The 15,126-nt window shown below is 32.4% G+C and overlaps 1 protein-coding gene across 1 annotated transcript; it reads left to right on the top strand.

The window, feature by feature from the left end:
• Window positions 1-8,205: 8,205 nt before the first annotated feature.
• Window positions 8,206-9,689, top strand: LOC139896214 (arogenate dehydratase 1-like). Its single transcript, XM_071878808.1, has one exon. It carries the CDS (start codon window positions 8,222-8,224, stop codon window positions 9,509-9,511), a length of 1,290 nt encoding a protein of 429 aa, XP_071734909.1. The 5' UTR covers window positions 8,206-8,221; the 3' UTR covers window positions 9,512-9,689.
• Window positions 9,690-15,126: the final 5,437 nt, after the last annotated feature.

The following is a 15,126-nucleotide window of genomic DNA, read 5'->3' as shown; positions in this document are numbered from 1 at the left end:
AGAAATATAATAATAATAAAATTAACATCCAATCTAGATATTTTATAACACAATCTAGATATTTTATAACACTCCCCCTTGGATGACAATTTTATTAGAGAATAACTAGTACTGCCTCGTTAAAAACCTTGCTAAAGAAAACCCATTGGGATAAAACTTTAGCTAAGGGAAAAAGAGTGCAGTATAGAGTTGACTCCCCCTCAAGTAGGCAACGCCTGAGTTGTTACATCTTCTGAACATGCCTCATGCCAATATTATGAACTTGTGTTCTGAAAATAGCAGTTGGCAGTGCTTTGGTATAAAGATCAGCAGAGTTGTTGATTGAACGTATCTCATTTTAATCTGGTTGTCTTTTACGAGATCTTGAGTATATGAGAAGAATCTGAGGTTTTCATCTGAAACTGTATCATCTAAATCTTTTATGTACAAGTTTAGCCCCTGTGATTTGTCTACAGTCTCCTTCATGGTTTGCTCAAACCCTTGTTTCAATTCCTATTCCCTTGTAGTCTTTTCTGAGCCTTACCAATATACCATTTTTTTCCATCAAACTTATGACCGTTAAGACCGTCTATAGCTTTGGCGCCTCGTCAGTATTTATATTTTGTTCAGTCACTTTTAATACTCTTCTTTCATTTGTATTATGCAAGCTGCATTTTCTTCATATATAGTTGTTGGTGAAGATAATTGTTAGTCTTTTATAGCGTTCTAGTCCACAATAATCAATAATGATTTGTGTCATTGATCTCAACCAAACACATTTTCGAGTAGTTTCATATAATGCAATCACTTCGTCATGATTTGATGATGTTGCAACAAGTGTTTGTTTTAAGAACTCCATGATTTTGTGGTACCTCCATTTAGGAATACATACTGAGTTTGAGATTTATCTTTATGAGGATTTAATGAATGACCTGCATATACATAATCAACCAAATCTTGTTTTGAAACGTTAGAATAAAATAATTTTAAATCAGCAGTTTCTCAAGGGTATCAAAATATGTGTTTGTCCCATTCCAATGTCTTTTTGTAAGGGCTGAGTTGAACCTTGTCAACAAATTAACTGCAAAAGAAATGTCAGGTCTTGTACAATTTGTAAGATACATAACAGTCCCAATTGCACTAATATATATGGAACTTCTGATCCGTTAATATCTTCATGATCTTCACGGGGATGAAATGGATCAGTGTCAATGTTGAGTGATCTAACAACCAATTGGTTTTATCTTTAAAAAATGTTTTTAAAATCTTTTCAGTATAAGTTGTTTGATGTACAAGTAGACCATTAGGCATATGCTCAATTTGCAATCCAAGGTAATACTTGGTTTTTTTCAAGATTTTTTATTTCAAAATAATTCTTTAGAAGTTGAATAATTTCATAGATTTCTTTATTTGTACCTATGATATTAAGATCATCAACATAAACAGCTATGATCACATACCCGGACATTGTTTTTATAAAACATACGTGCAAAATAAGTTTATATGTATACCTTTTTTTTTTTTTTTTATCAAGTAGTCATTTAATCGGTTATACCACATACGTCCCGTTTGTATAAACCCACTTAGAAATCTTTGTGATTTAATGGAATATATTCCCTTGGGTTTTACATTAGATGCTTATGATACCTTAACCCTTTAGGTATATTCATATATATCACTATTAAGTGATCCATACAGATAAGTAGTAACAACATTCATGAGATGCATTTAAATAACTACCAGGTTGATTAAGTATCTAATAAGTAATTGTATTCATTACAGGAGGATAATTTTTCCTCCTAATTCATTTCTGGTCTTTGTGGGAAATATTGAGTTACAAGTCTAGTTTTGCCTTGTAACTTCATTTGCACATTTCTTTTCGGATAAAAATTCATTTGTATCCCATACGTTTCACATCTTTAAAAGTGATAACGATTGATCCGAAAACTTTTCTTTTATCGAGCGATTCTAATTCAGCTCTTATTGCTCCTTTCCATTGAGCTCAATCATGTCCATTTTGTATATTCAATGACAGATTTTAGTTCCAGATCATCATCTTTATTCATGATGTCATTGTAACATTATATGAAAATATCTCATAGAGATTTTAGTTTCATTTCGGTTCCATAATATTGCATAATTTATCGCAATTTTAGTATTTACATTTATCAATATCCTCTGCAGAAGGAATATTGATTTGTGGTTCTTCTTGAACACTTTCTCTTACCTCATTATCAGCTGATTTTCTTTTTCGAGGATTTTTATCTTCGGAACCAATTGATCTTCCACGTTGGATGTGTGGCAAGGACTCAACAGTGACATTATTGCCAGCTTTTGGAATTTCAGTTCGAGCTGGAGCATTTATCGCTGGTATATATGATTTAGTCACTTTTTTATATCTGTAAATGCATAAAGTAATTAATTTGTAAGTTCTTGCATATGCATTATTTTTGAACTTTCGTTTCACATTCTTTTGTGCGAGTTCAATATACCTTAATTGATGTTCACATCATGAAGCATCATTTTATTTTTTATTTTTATTTCTCCCCCTAATCTAGGGAACAATGTTTTATTAAAATGACAATCAGCAAAACGTGCTGTAAAAACATCACCCATCATGGGTTCAATATATCTTATGATTGAAGATGTTTTATATCCAAAATATATTATCATCTTTCTTTGAAGAACCATTTTATTGTGTTGTGGTGATACAATTGGAACATACACTGCACAACCAATGTTTTAAGGTAGAAAATATTTGGCTCGTGGCCAAAATCAAGTATTAAGTGAAAATATTTACGACTTCCACATGGTATAATGCGAATTAATGTCGCAGCATGTAAATTTACATGTCCACATATAAATATTGAGAGATTTGTACTCATTATCAATTGTCTAGTTATTAGCTGTAAGCGTTTATCTATTGATTCAGCTAAATCAATTTTGTGTATGCACATGAGCAACTGGATGTTCAACAACAATCCCTGTAGATATATAATGATCATTAAATGCTTGAGATGTTAACTCACCAGCATTATCAAGTCTCATCCTTTTAATGGTGTAATCAGAATAATGTGTTCTCAATTTAATAATTTGTGCAAGAAACTTTGCAAATGCCATATTACGGCTTGATAACATACAAATATGAGACCATCCGCTAGATGCGTCTATTAGAACCATGAAATATCAAAATGGTTCACATGATGGATGAATTGGTTCATATATCTTACCTTGAATTCTTTCAAGAAACATTTGTGATTCTTTTTCACAATATACTTTTCATTAATCACCATATGTGCTTTCCATTAATCACCATATGTGTTTTTTTTTTTTTTTTTTTTTATAAATCACCATATGTGTTTTTTTTTTTTTATCATATATCCTTTTCACCATATACGCTTTTAATCATATGCGCTGTGTTTTTCACCATATGCGCTTTTAATCATATGCGATTTTCATCATATGCGTTGTGCTTTTCATCATATGCGCTTTTTATCATATGCGCTTATCATATGCGATGCGCTTTTTATCATATGCGCTTTTTTATGTGAATAGTAAATTAATTAATTTCGTTTTACTATTCATATGAATTAATTTAGATTTACTATTTTGTTAATTGAGTAATATATATATACATCATATACTTGTGACTCCGAAGGCTCAAATGAATTTGACCATATAGTTATACGTTGTACCTTGCACATTAATTTTCAGTAGAAGCTTTAGATGCATATTATTTTCAGTAGAATCTTTAGATGCACTTTTTTTTAATCACCAAATACCACAAACACTTTGTTTGCATTTGTTCATAGTCATCAATGAAAACCATTTTCTTTAATTTTATTTTATACAATAAAATTAACGCATCATTATTCTTTTCAAAAACAATAATCTATTGTTATTGTTCACTTGTGCCATGTTTAACAACAAAAGTCAACAACCTCTGTCTTGTTTGTTGTGGCAACCAAAAACAACATTTGTTTTTGTTACCAAGAATCCAAGACCAAAAAACAATTAATTTTTAATTAATCTTTTATCAAAACCATAAATGATTTTATTGATCTACGTTGATATGGCCATAAAGAATTGACGGCTGACCTACTTTTGTAAGTGTATTTCGGCTATCATCCCGAAAACGCACGACCTTTTTTTTTTTTTTATGAACTATTTGTTTCATATCTAGCTTAGGCAATTATTGTGAACATTTGGTCCCTATAAGAGCATTTATTTTTTAGACTTTTAGTTGATTTGTACTTGTCACAATTAGGGATAGCACCCGCGGGTCGTGGATGCGGATCCATTGGATCCATCACCCGTACCCGCGGATTTTTTTTAAGAGACATCCAATTGAACCCTTGTTCGTTGAAACAATTTGACTATATTTTTACTCCCCATTATTAAACGGGCCATTTTGATGCACACTCTTAAAAAAATAATTTGTTTTTTTAAGTTTTATTATTCAACCTCCTTTTTTCAACGGTCACGTTTTTAACAAAACATTTGACAAGTTTGGAAAAAAGTTTTTTATTGATTATCATCAAAAGTTTTCTATTGTCACTCTACTGGATGGAATTATGGCATACAACCAAAATTGCAACCCAACACTACATAAGAACAAAAAAGTTGTTTTTAATTAACATATGTATATGTGTTAAACTCGAAATAATAATAACTTATTTTAAAAAATTAACATAAGACATGTTGAAACATTTTTGTCACATTTAGCTCATCAAGTCTAATACTTATCATTGATAGATTTTATCACGTCTAGGAGATGTTTACTTTTTTCTTGTATTAAGTCCTACTTTCATTTACCTTTGTTTGGAAAAAAGTTTTTTTTTTACTTTGCTTTCCCCCTTTCTGTAAAACTCATTTAAACACTTTTTTTGTTTTTTTTTGTTTTTAAAAAAAACTTCCTTTTTTTTACGTTACCCGTAAATTATAAATATATAAAAAAAACTTTTTGTTTAAATTTTTTTTCTAGTTTTTTAAAAGGCCACTTGACCAATTTTTTAATTCTTTCACAACACCTGATATCGTGATCGTGACCTTTCACCAAAGCAAGAGATATTCTTGATAAACTAAACACGGACTCGTGTTTGAAATTGTCGGCCACAAAAAAATTCATTTGATAAAAGTATATATATATATTTTTTTAGTTATAGAAGGAGACCACTTCATTTTCAATACTTCATTTTTGACAAAAAACTATTCCATTTTACCATCCTTTTTTTTCTTACTTTAACTTTTAAGATATACTTTTAATAAAAATACAAACTACTTTTTCTTATTTTAACTTTTAAGATTTACTTTTAATAAAAATACAAACTACTTTTTGTATTTTAACTTTTAAGATTTACTTTTAATAAAAGTACAAATTACTTTTTCTTATTTTAACTTTTAAGATTTACTTTTAATAAAAATACAAACTATTTTTTTATTTTAACTTTTAAAATTATAAATTTAAGAATAAACATTAGTATGCATGAAATAAATAATGATTAATTGCATAAGTAATCATAAATTTTAGATAATATATAAAGACCCCGTCGTATTCGTATTGATCGGAATTAATCTCGACCCATGGTACCGTGTTGTCAAATGACGTGTTGCGTACATAAAGTACCGTGTTGTCAAATGACGTGTTGCGTACAATCATGAGGTCTTATTAACATAAATATAAATGTTAGTGAAGTTAATAAGAATTAGATTACAGAAAATATAATTCAGGTGGTATAACCGACCATATATAACTTAAATAATATAAATATAAATGTTAGTGAAGTTAGTAAAAGTTAGATTACAGAAATATAATTCAGGTGGTATAACCGACCATATATAACTTAAATAACATAAATATAAATGTTAGTGAAGTTAGTAAAAGTTAGATTACAGAAATATAATTCAGGTGGTATAACCGACCATATATAACTTAAATAACATAAATATAAATGTTAGTAGTCCAAAATTTGATATATTCGAGTCTGAAAATTATTAATAATTTCATACCTTGATTAGTGATTCGTGATCGTTTGAGATATCTTTTAATTACACTAAGCTTTTCGTGCTGATAACGTGTTATAATTCAGTAGGCTTATAACTACCTTTAATGGTTATAAGAACAAAGAGAGAAAAAGAGAGAAGAAGGAGAGAAGAAATATTGATATTGATATTTCAAGAGAAATGGTGCACCTTAAATGGTTACCATACATGTCTATTTATAGTATAAAATATTACTATGCAAGAAATATAATAATAATAAAATTAACATCCAATCTAGATATTTTATAACACAATCTAGATATTTTATAACAATATATATATATATATATATATATATATATATATATATATATATATATATATATATATATATATATATATATATATATATATATATATATATATATATATATATATTCATTTTTATCAGCTTAAAGCCCAATTCGTTAGAAACCAAATAAGGTTAATCGTTTGTAGTGCCATGTACAACGCGACAAAATGATCCTATTTTAATTCACAGTTGCGTCGTTCATTGTTTGATGCCTTCTCTTTGATCAACCGATTTCCTTAGACTAATTGTATAATTGTATGTGCAATTGTTAAAAAAAAAAAGTTGCAGCAGCTATTAATAATGTTAAAATTTTCGCATGTACGCGTATTCTAAAACATGTGGTGACCTGCAGCAGATCTAATGTAATGCTAGTGTTCTGTGCACCACCATCATCATCTGTGACATCTCATTTTATTAACACAACAAGCTTTCGCCTTTATACTATTGGGGATAAGCCACGTAAGCGCCTTGCTCCTGATACGAAGCCCCCTTCTTATACCGTGTGGTTGTTATAGTAAGCGCCTCATTTTGTATCAATTTCTATAAGTTTATGGATGTGATAACATGATTACAGTGTGTTTTATAAAGCATACATAGTAACAGGACAGATGATGATTCGAGAATGGTGGAGAACTAATGTATGAAATGACAGCATCTTGTGGGCCTTTTGGGCTTGGTTTATGGATCATTTATATCAAAAGTATTAATTCTGTATTTAATCAACATACAATATACAATTGTAAAGTTGACACAATATCTTCGATGGTAATGATATGGTCTCCTTTTGTACATGACAATCAGCCTCTATACTACATTACCATTACCATTACCATTACCATTACCATATATTAAAACATGAAGTAAATGAACAGTAACTCTCATAAGTCGTTGCCTAATTGTTAGGCTGCTGATGTCAACTATTTTGTATACTTTCTATTTTCTCCACAGTGCAATGCCCGAATTTTCAAACTCATAATTCACATAAAGAAAAACATACAAGTTTCTATTTTATTGGGTACCCCTAGACACCTGTTAACACTTACAAAAACTTTTGGGTGGTCAATTTGTATTAAAAGTTTTGAATCTTCTTAAATATAACACCAGCATTTTTATTTATTTTCAAATTAATTATTTCCATCGTTTCAAGATTTAGTACTCCGTACACTATATGGCAACTTGTTTATAATAATATTATATTTTAATAAATGGTGGAACATCATTGAGGCAATATGAGATTACAGCTCAAAGGCCTCAACCTACCGATTGCCACCCATCGCCACCCAGTGACGATTGTAGGCAGCGTGTCACCAGAGGGGTCATTCGTGAGTCCTGCAAAGGACATCTAACGAATTGAAGTGGGTCCTGTTTGAAATTTCGGCTTTTTTTTTGTTTTATTCATATTGAAATCTTAGTTCTTTTAATCGAGTCAACCAACAAGCGTCGATTTATTGTATATTGTTTGTATATTTGTTTAAATGGTTATAGTTATGGTTGTATATTGTTTGTGTTTGATTATCATCATTCATGTTGATTTTGAAATAATTGTTTTATTAGATATTAGATTAGATAGATTAGACGTGTTTAACTTGTGCTATATTGGCATATGGAGTAGCTTTTATCAATTATTAATTTTTATTTTTATTATCTAAAATAAGAAACAATTAAAAAGTAAAGGCAAAGCGATTTAAAGTCAAACAAACACTAGAGCAAGGAAAGAGCGAGGGGTGGTAGGTGTGCGCTTGACCCAACCACCAAAATACCCACCCATATATATAAACCCTTGTTTTCTTTCTTTTTTTTCTCAGCTTGCCCAACAACAAGCTTCTATAACTTTTTTACATTTTCCCACTTTTGTTCCCTCATTTCTATTTACTTTTACAGTTCAAATCATTAAACAAAAACAAAATAATGCAGTGTGTAACTCCTCCTTCGAATATGAGTTTCAAATCAATAATCGGATCAACTCCGTTGCCTACAGGTTCCAACGGAATCGTTCAGCCGATTCAACCAACTCAGCTCAACATCCAATGCGTAGCAAGCCGATTTGACCAAGCTTCGGCTAAAACCACAGCCGCGCCGACGGCTAACAATTTCACATCTGGCGGCGTGAAGAGCCGAGCCGACTGGCAGAGCTCGTGCGCTATTTTAGCTAGTAAAGTTGTATCGCAACAGCAGAATACAGAGAAATCAAACGGAGCTGATAAAATCACCGTTGTTAACGGTCATGCTAGTCTAGATCTAGTTCCGGTGTCCAAGTTACCAAAACCGCTTACAATCGCTGATTTGTCACCGGCGCCGATGCACGGCTCAACTCTACGCGTCGCTTATCAAGGTGTACCTGGCGCGTATAGTGAAGCCGCCGCCGGTAAAGCTTATCCGAACTGTGACGCAATTCCTTGCGATCAATTTGAAGTCGCATTTCAAGCGGTTGAGCTCTGGATTGCAGATCGTGCTGTTTTACCGGTTGAGAATTCATTAGGTGGAAGTATTCACCGGAACTACGATCTATTACTTCGTCACCGACTTCACATCGTCGGTGAAGTCCAGTTACCTGTTCATCACTGTCTATTAGCGTTACCTGGCGTACGAAAGGAGTATTTGAATCGCGTGATTAGTCATCCGCAAGCGTTATCTCAGTGCGAACAAACACTAACGAAATTAGGATTAAAGGTTACTCGTGAAGCGGTTGATGATACCGCCGGAGCAGCAGAATTTATTGCCACGAATAATTTACGCGATACAGCAGCGATTGCGTCTTCACGCGCTGCCGAATTGTACGGATTGAATATTTTATCTGATGGAATACAGGATGATTCAAGTAACGTCACGCGGTTTGTGATGTTAGCACGTGAACCGATCATTCCACGTGTCGATATTCCGTTTAAAACGAGTATTGTGTTCGCTCACGATGAAGGAACGTCGGTTTTGTTTAAAGTGTTATCAGCGTTTGCTTTCCGGAATATTAGTTTGACGAAGATTGAAAGCAGGCCACATCGTAACCGTCCGATTAGAGTGGTTGGAGATGAGAATTCAGGAACAGCGAAACATTTTGAGTATTTATTTTATGTGGATTTTGAAGCGTCAATGGCGGATGTTAGGGCACAAAATGCGTTGGCTGAAGTGCAGGAATTCACATCTTTCCTGAGGGTGTTGGGTAGCTATCCCATGGACATGACACCTTGGTCACCATCTCAATGATTTGGGAAATTATTTACTTATTTTAATGACGTCAAATATGTTTTTTATTTTATTAAATTTGTGTAGCTTTCTTTTTTTCTAAAAAGAAGTTAAAAAGAAAGATCTGGTGTGATGTTTGAGTAAATATAATTGCAGTTGATGAAGTCCAGTTCCATGAGTTTATAATTCCATATTTTAAAATTTGATGCATATGACTTTGTTTGCTTATTGGCCGTTTGTGCCTCGCATGATTTTGTATCTAAAAAATCTGTTTACTTATATACTCCATGTTGGCGTAAAAGATTCTTCATCCTCTGATTCAAAATCTAGATCTTAAAAAGATTAATACATTTTTTTTCTTCCTGTTTCCGATATCTTAATTGAATCTTAAAGTTACATTTTCGGGTTCATAATTTTACAGGTTGTGCGTATTCTTGTTATTCGGTATTTAGTTTCGTTGTCGTGTTAAAGTTGATGTTCATGATCGCATGATCTCGTTATATCAGTTATCTCGTAGCTAGTTTTCTTTTATATTAAGTTTAATACAATTGCTTGTCTTAGGTCAATCTCATCGGTACGCCGTTGGAGGCGTGGTTGGAGCCGCCGTCCAACGGCGCCGATATTAGCAACACTGCATGGAGTCCGCCGTTGAACCCGCGAACACTTTTTTCGTTGCATGACAATTTCGATCACGAGATGTGTACCAATTTCGAACGTTCAACGGATCAATTTTTAAACATTTCAACGGCCAAATTTCAGACCTTTATATATATACACGTATCTGTGAATACACACACATACATTTTTTTTTCGAAAGCAATAATATATTACCACAAGCCCGCTAAGGGGGGAAGAGGGGGGGGGGGGGGGGGACCCCGTACAATAGAGATCAAGACCAATAAAAAAAACAACAAAGAAGCGCAAGTTGCGGAGATGGCAACTACAAAACAATTACGTTACACAATACAATACCATGGATTCGAGATCCAACCTAGCCAATCCAAACTATGATTCTTCAAGCGAGTAGAAATCCATTCAAAAGATTTAAGTTGAATTTCCATCAAGCCCGACGGACCACACCAAGATGAATTAGAAAACACCTTTTGATTGCGATTCTTCCATATTAGGTAGACGCACGTACACTCAACGGATTGCCAAATACTCGACCAAAGCGGGGATAGAGAACGGTTGCATTTGCCTCTAAACAATTCACTAATACTCAAGTTTGAAACCGCCCCTAGGCCCCACCATTTATAAACACGAACCCAAATGTCCATCGCATAACGACAAAAAATTAACGAGTGCTCAATAGATTCAACATTATCATCACACGGGCATCTAACGGAATCCAAGTCAATACCTCTTTTATCAAGTTCGGTACGAACCGGAATCCGCCTTTTTAATGCTCTCCATATGAAGATCGCGACTTTAAAAGGAACCAAATTATTCTTCAAAAATTCTTCATTGTTTACATATGACCCGTAGTTGAGAATCCTTTCATCTATAATACTTGCTAGCTTTCTTGTAGAGAATAAACCGTTACCCGCTAGGCTCCACTTCCACAAATCCTTGGCCTTATCTTGCTTCACATAATTTTTTAGTAGTGCCATAAGGGAGTCGAGATCATTGATGGCCCGACCCGAAATGTCTCTTTTCCACCGAAAGTTGCAAATAAAACTATGATCGATCCACGTAATCCGGTCTTGAACTCTTGCCTTCGAATCTTCATCCAAATGAAATAACCTCGAGAATTTATGCTTTAAAGGCACATCACTAAGCCATGAATCATTTCAAAAATCCGTGTCCGCACCGTCACCAATTACCTTTGTGAAAGAGGAAGCAAAGTTTGTGTCCAATTTCTCGATCATGAAACCTGCACGTAAAAAATTGGACCAAACACTACCCACTCCTACCGATCCGGAGAGACCCGTAGGAGGAAGTAGCCCGTTAGAACCATAAATACTCCTAATAATCGAAACCCAAAGTGCATTCGGCTCGGTATTAGCCCGCCAAAACCACTTTCCCAAAAGAGCGAGATTTTCCGCCTGTAAAGACCCAATATTAAGACCCCCATAATCATAAGGTAGTAAACACTCATCCCATTTAATCCAAGACAATTTTGAGTTTTCACCCGTCCCGCCCCAAAAAAAATTCCTTCTAACACTCTCTAAATTTTTTAGGACACTCAAGGGAGCACGAAAAAGGGAGAAATAATATAACTGTAAACTACTAAGAACCGACTTCACAAGCGTTAATCTTCCACCATAAGAAATCGACCTCGCTTTCCAATTCGTGAGTTTCAAGTGAAATTTCTCAATAACGGGCTTCCAACTTTGCTCCTTGCTCATGTTTTTTCCAACCGGTAGACCGAGATAGATAAAGGGGAGATCGCCTACCTTACAACCAACACGCGAAGCCAAGCCTTCAATGTCAACACTATCAACACCTAACCCATACAACACGCTTTTATGGAAATTGATTTTAAGCCCCGATAAGTTTTCAAAACATTTAAGGATTTTCATTAGGTTGCAAAAGTTTTGATTTTGCCATTCCCCGAAAAAGATCGTATCGTCCGCGAATTGTAAGTGAGATACGCTTATTTTATCAACTCCTACTTCAACCCCTTTATAGAGACCTTCATAGCAAGCTCTTTTGACTAGGAGATTCAAACCCTCCGCCACGATAAGAAAAAGAAAAGGTGATAGCGGGTCACCTTGTTGAACCCCTCTCTCGATGATAAATTCGTTGGTAGGAGAACCATTGACTAGAATCGAAATTGAGGTCGACTTTAGACATGCATGCATCCACTTTCTCCATCTAGTGCCAAAACCCATTCTACGCATCATATCCAACAAGAAATCCCAACTCAAGCTATCGAAGGCTTTCTCAAAATCAACTTTAAAAATGAGACTTTTCTTCTTTTTTCGCTTTAGATAATCAATGGTTTCATTCGCGATCAAGGAGCCATCAAGAATGTATCTACCTTTAAGGTAAGCGCTTTGCTCGTAACCAATAACCGAGGGTAACACTTTTCTTATGCGAATAGAGAGCACTTTCGCTAGAATCTTGTAATAACAATCTATTAAGCTTATGGGTCGAAACTCATTAAGCCCTAATGGATCACTATTTTTCGGGACAAGGGTGATAAAGGAGGCGTTACACCCTTTGGAAATATCACAATTATTCCAGAACCAATCGAGCGCTTTCATAAGATCCTCTTTAATCAAGCCCCAATGAAGTTTAAAGAACTTAAATTTGAAACCGTCAGGGCCCGGCGCCTTTGAACTATCACACACATACATTACTGCATTCTGTTTCAAAACATAAACATACACACCTCATAAACATAAACATATACCCATTCTGTTTCGATCAAAAAACACACACATACCATGGCGCATTTAAATGTTTCAATGGATGTTTGGTACGGGGTCAACTAAGGGAAGATTGGAAGTTGTACTTGGACGGGTAGTGTAAGTCGTTCGAGTCACTCGATATCACCTACTGGGACACGAGACGTTTGTTCGACTACATATGCGAACATGTTGACTTCGAGGCCTCGAATTTTGCTTGGTGTGTGAAAGGACCCGTTCATATACATTATAAACGATTCTCAATAGTTGATTACATCGCGAGGTATTTGACCCCTATATGATACATTTTTCAGACATTGCATTCGTTTTTAAAAGATAAACTCTCTTTACATCGAAAATTGACAGGCATGCATACCATTTCATAAGATTCAACTATAAATGACCTAATCTGTCATTTACTTAATAATAATCTCTATTGAACTCAACGACTTGAATGCAACGTCTTTTGAAATATACCATGAATGACTCCAAGTAATATCTTTAAAATGAGCAAATGCACAGCGGAAGATTTCTTTAACACCTGAGAATAAACATGCTTTAAAGTGTCAACCAAAAGGTTGGTGAGTTCATTAGTTTATCATAATCGATTATTTTCATCATTTTAATAGACCACAAGAATTTCATTTCCAGTTCTCATAAATATACGTCCCATGCATAGAGACAAAAATCATTCATATGGTGAACACCTGGTAACCGACATTAACTAGATGCATATAAGAATATCCCCTATCATTCCGAGAAATCCTTCGGACATGATATAAAATAACATCGAAGTACTAAAGCATCCGGTACTTTGGATGGGGTTCGTCTGGCCCATAGATCTATCTTTAGGATTCGCGTCAATTTGGAGATCGGTTTCCAAATTCTTAGGTTACCAAGCAAAAGGGGCATATTCGGCTTCGATCATTCAACCATAGAATGTAGTTTCGATTACTTGTGTCTATTTCGTAAAACATTTATAAAAGTGGCGCATGTATTCTCAGCCCAAAAATATAAAGGGTAAAAAGGCAAATGAAACTCACCGTACTGTATTTTGTTGTAAAAATACATATAACATCATTGAACAAGTGCAAGGTTGGTCTCGGATTCACGAACCTAAATTAATTATATATATTTATGTGTTGGTCAATATTTGTCTAACAAATTAGGTCAAGTCATAGTGTACCACAATCCTAATGCTCGAGACTAATATGCAAAAGTCAACAAAAGTCAATTTGACTCAAAATAATTTCCAAAAATCTATACATGATTAATATATAGTTTAAATATCGTCGTTTTATATTTTTAAATATTTTTAAAAGATTTATTAGAGTAAATAATATAATTCATTTATTAATAAATAAAATTTTATATTAAAATTTATATAATAAAATATACTCTTATATATATTAAGTAATAAAATTTATAGAGTTCATTTAATATCATAAAGATAATATGATATGTATTATTAAAGTAATTTATTACACATAGTAAAATATGTTTGTATCACATATTTATTTGATAAAATAATATCTATAATGATATTAAGTAAAAGTTGTATTATTTTGTAATAATAATTATTATTATAAAAATATCAATATTTATAATTACTAAGATGACATTATGATAAAACGATAATTCTAATTATGATAACTTTAATATTTACGATAATTTTTAATATTATCTTTAAAATAATAATTCTATTTAAAATGATAATAATAATGATATTTTATAGTAACAATGACATTTCTATTAAAATGATAATTTTTGTTAAAATGATAGTTTTAATACTAACGATACTTTTAATAATAATAGTAATGATAAAAATATTAAGAACGATAATTTTATCTAAATCAATATCTTATAATATTTTAATTTCATCATGATACTCTTACTCATTATTTCCTAATCGTTTTGTTTAATAGCTTTTAATCGTCTTTTATATCGTATTCATAATAATGATAATAATGGTAATCAAAATAATTAGGTGTTACTAATATTAGTTTTAATTACAATAATACTAATAATGATAATTACTATGACATTATTAACGATAATGATAATATAATAATAATAATAACAATAACCATTTTTAAATAATAATATATATATATATTAATAATGATAATAATAATAATGATAATAATAATAATAATAATAATAATAATAATAATAATAATAATAATAATAATAATAATAATAATAATTAGATAATAATAATAATAATAATATTAATAATAATACTAATTATAACTTTAATGATAAAAACGATAGTAGTAATAA

Source organism: Rutidosis leptorrhynchoides, chromosome 3, assembly GCF_046630445.1.
Source record: "Rutidosis leptorrhynchoides isolate AG116_Rl617_1_P2 chromosome 3, CSIRO_AGI_Rlap_v1, whole genome shotgun sequence".
Taxonomy (NCBI): domain Eukaryota; kingdom Viridiplantae; phylum Streptophyta; class Magnoliopsida; order Asterales; family Asteraceae; genus Rutidosis; species Rutidosis leptorrhynchoides.
This window is presented reverse-complemented; position numbering and strand designations above follow the sequence as displayed.

Bases quoted from the DNA above. Each gene is read 5' to 3' on its own strand.
- LOC139896214 (XM_071878808.1), top strand. From the start codon at position 8,222: ATGCAGTGTGTAACTCCTCCTTCGAATATGAGTTTCAAATCAATAATC.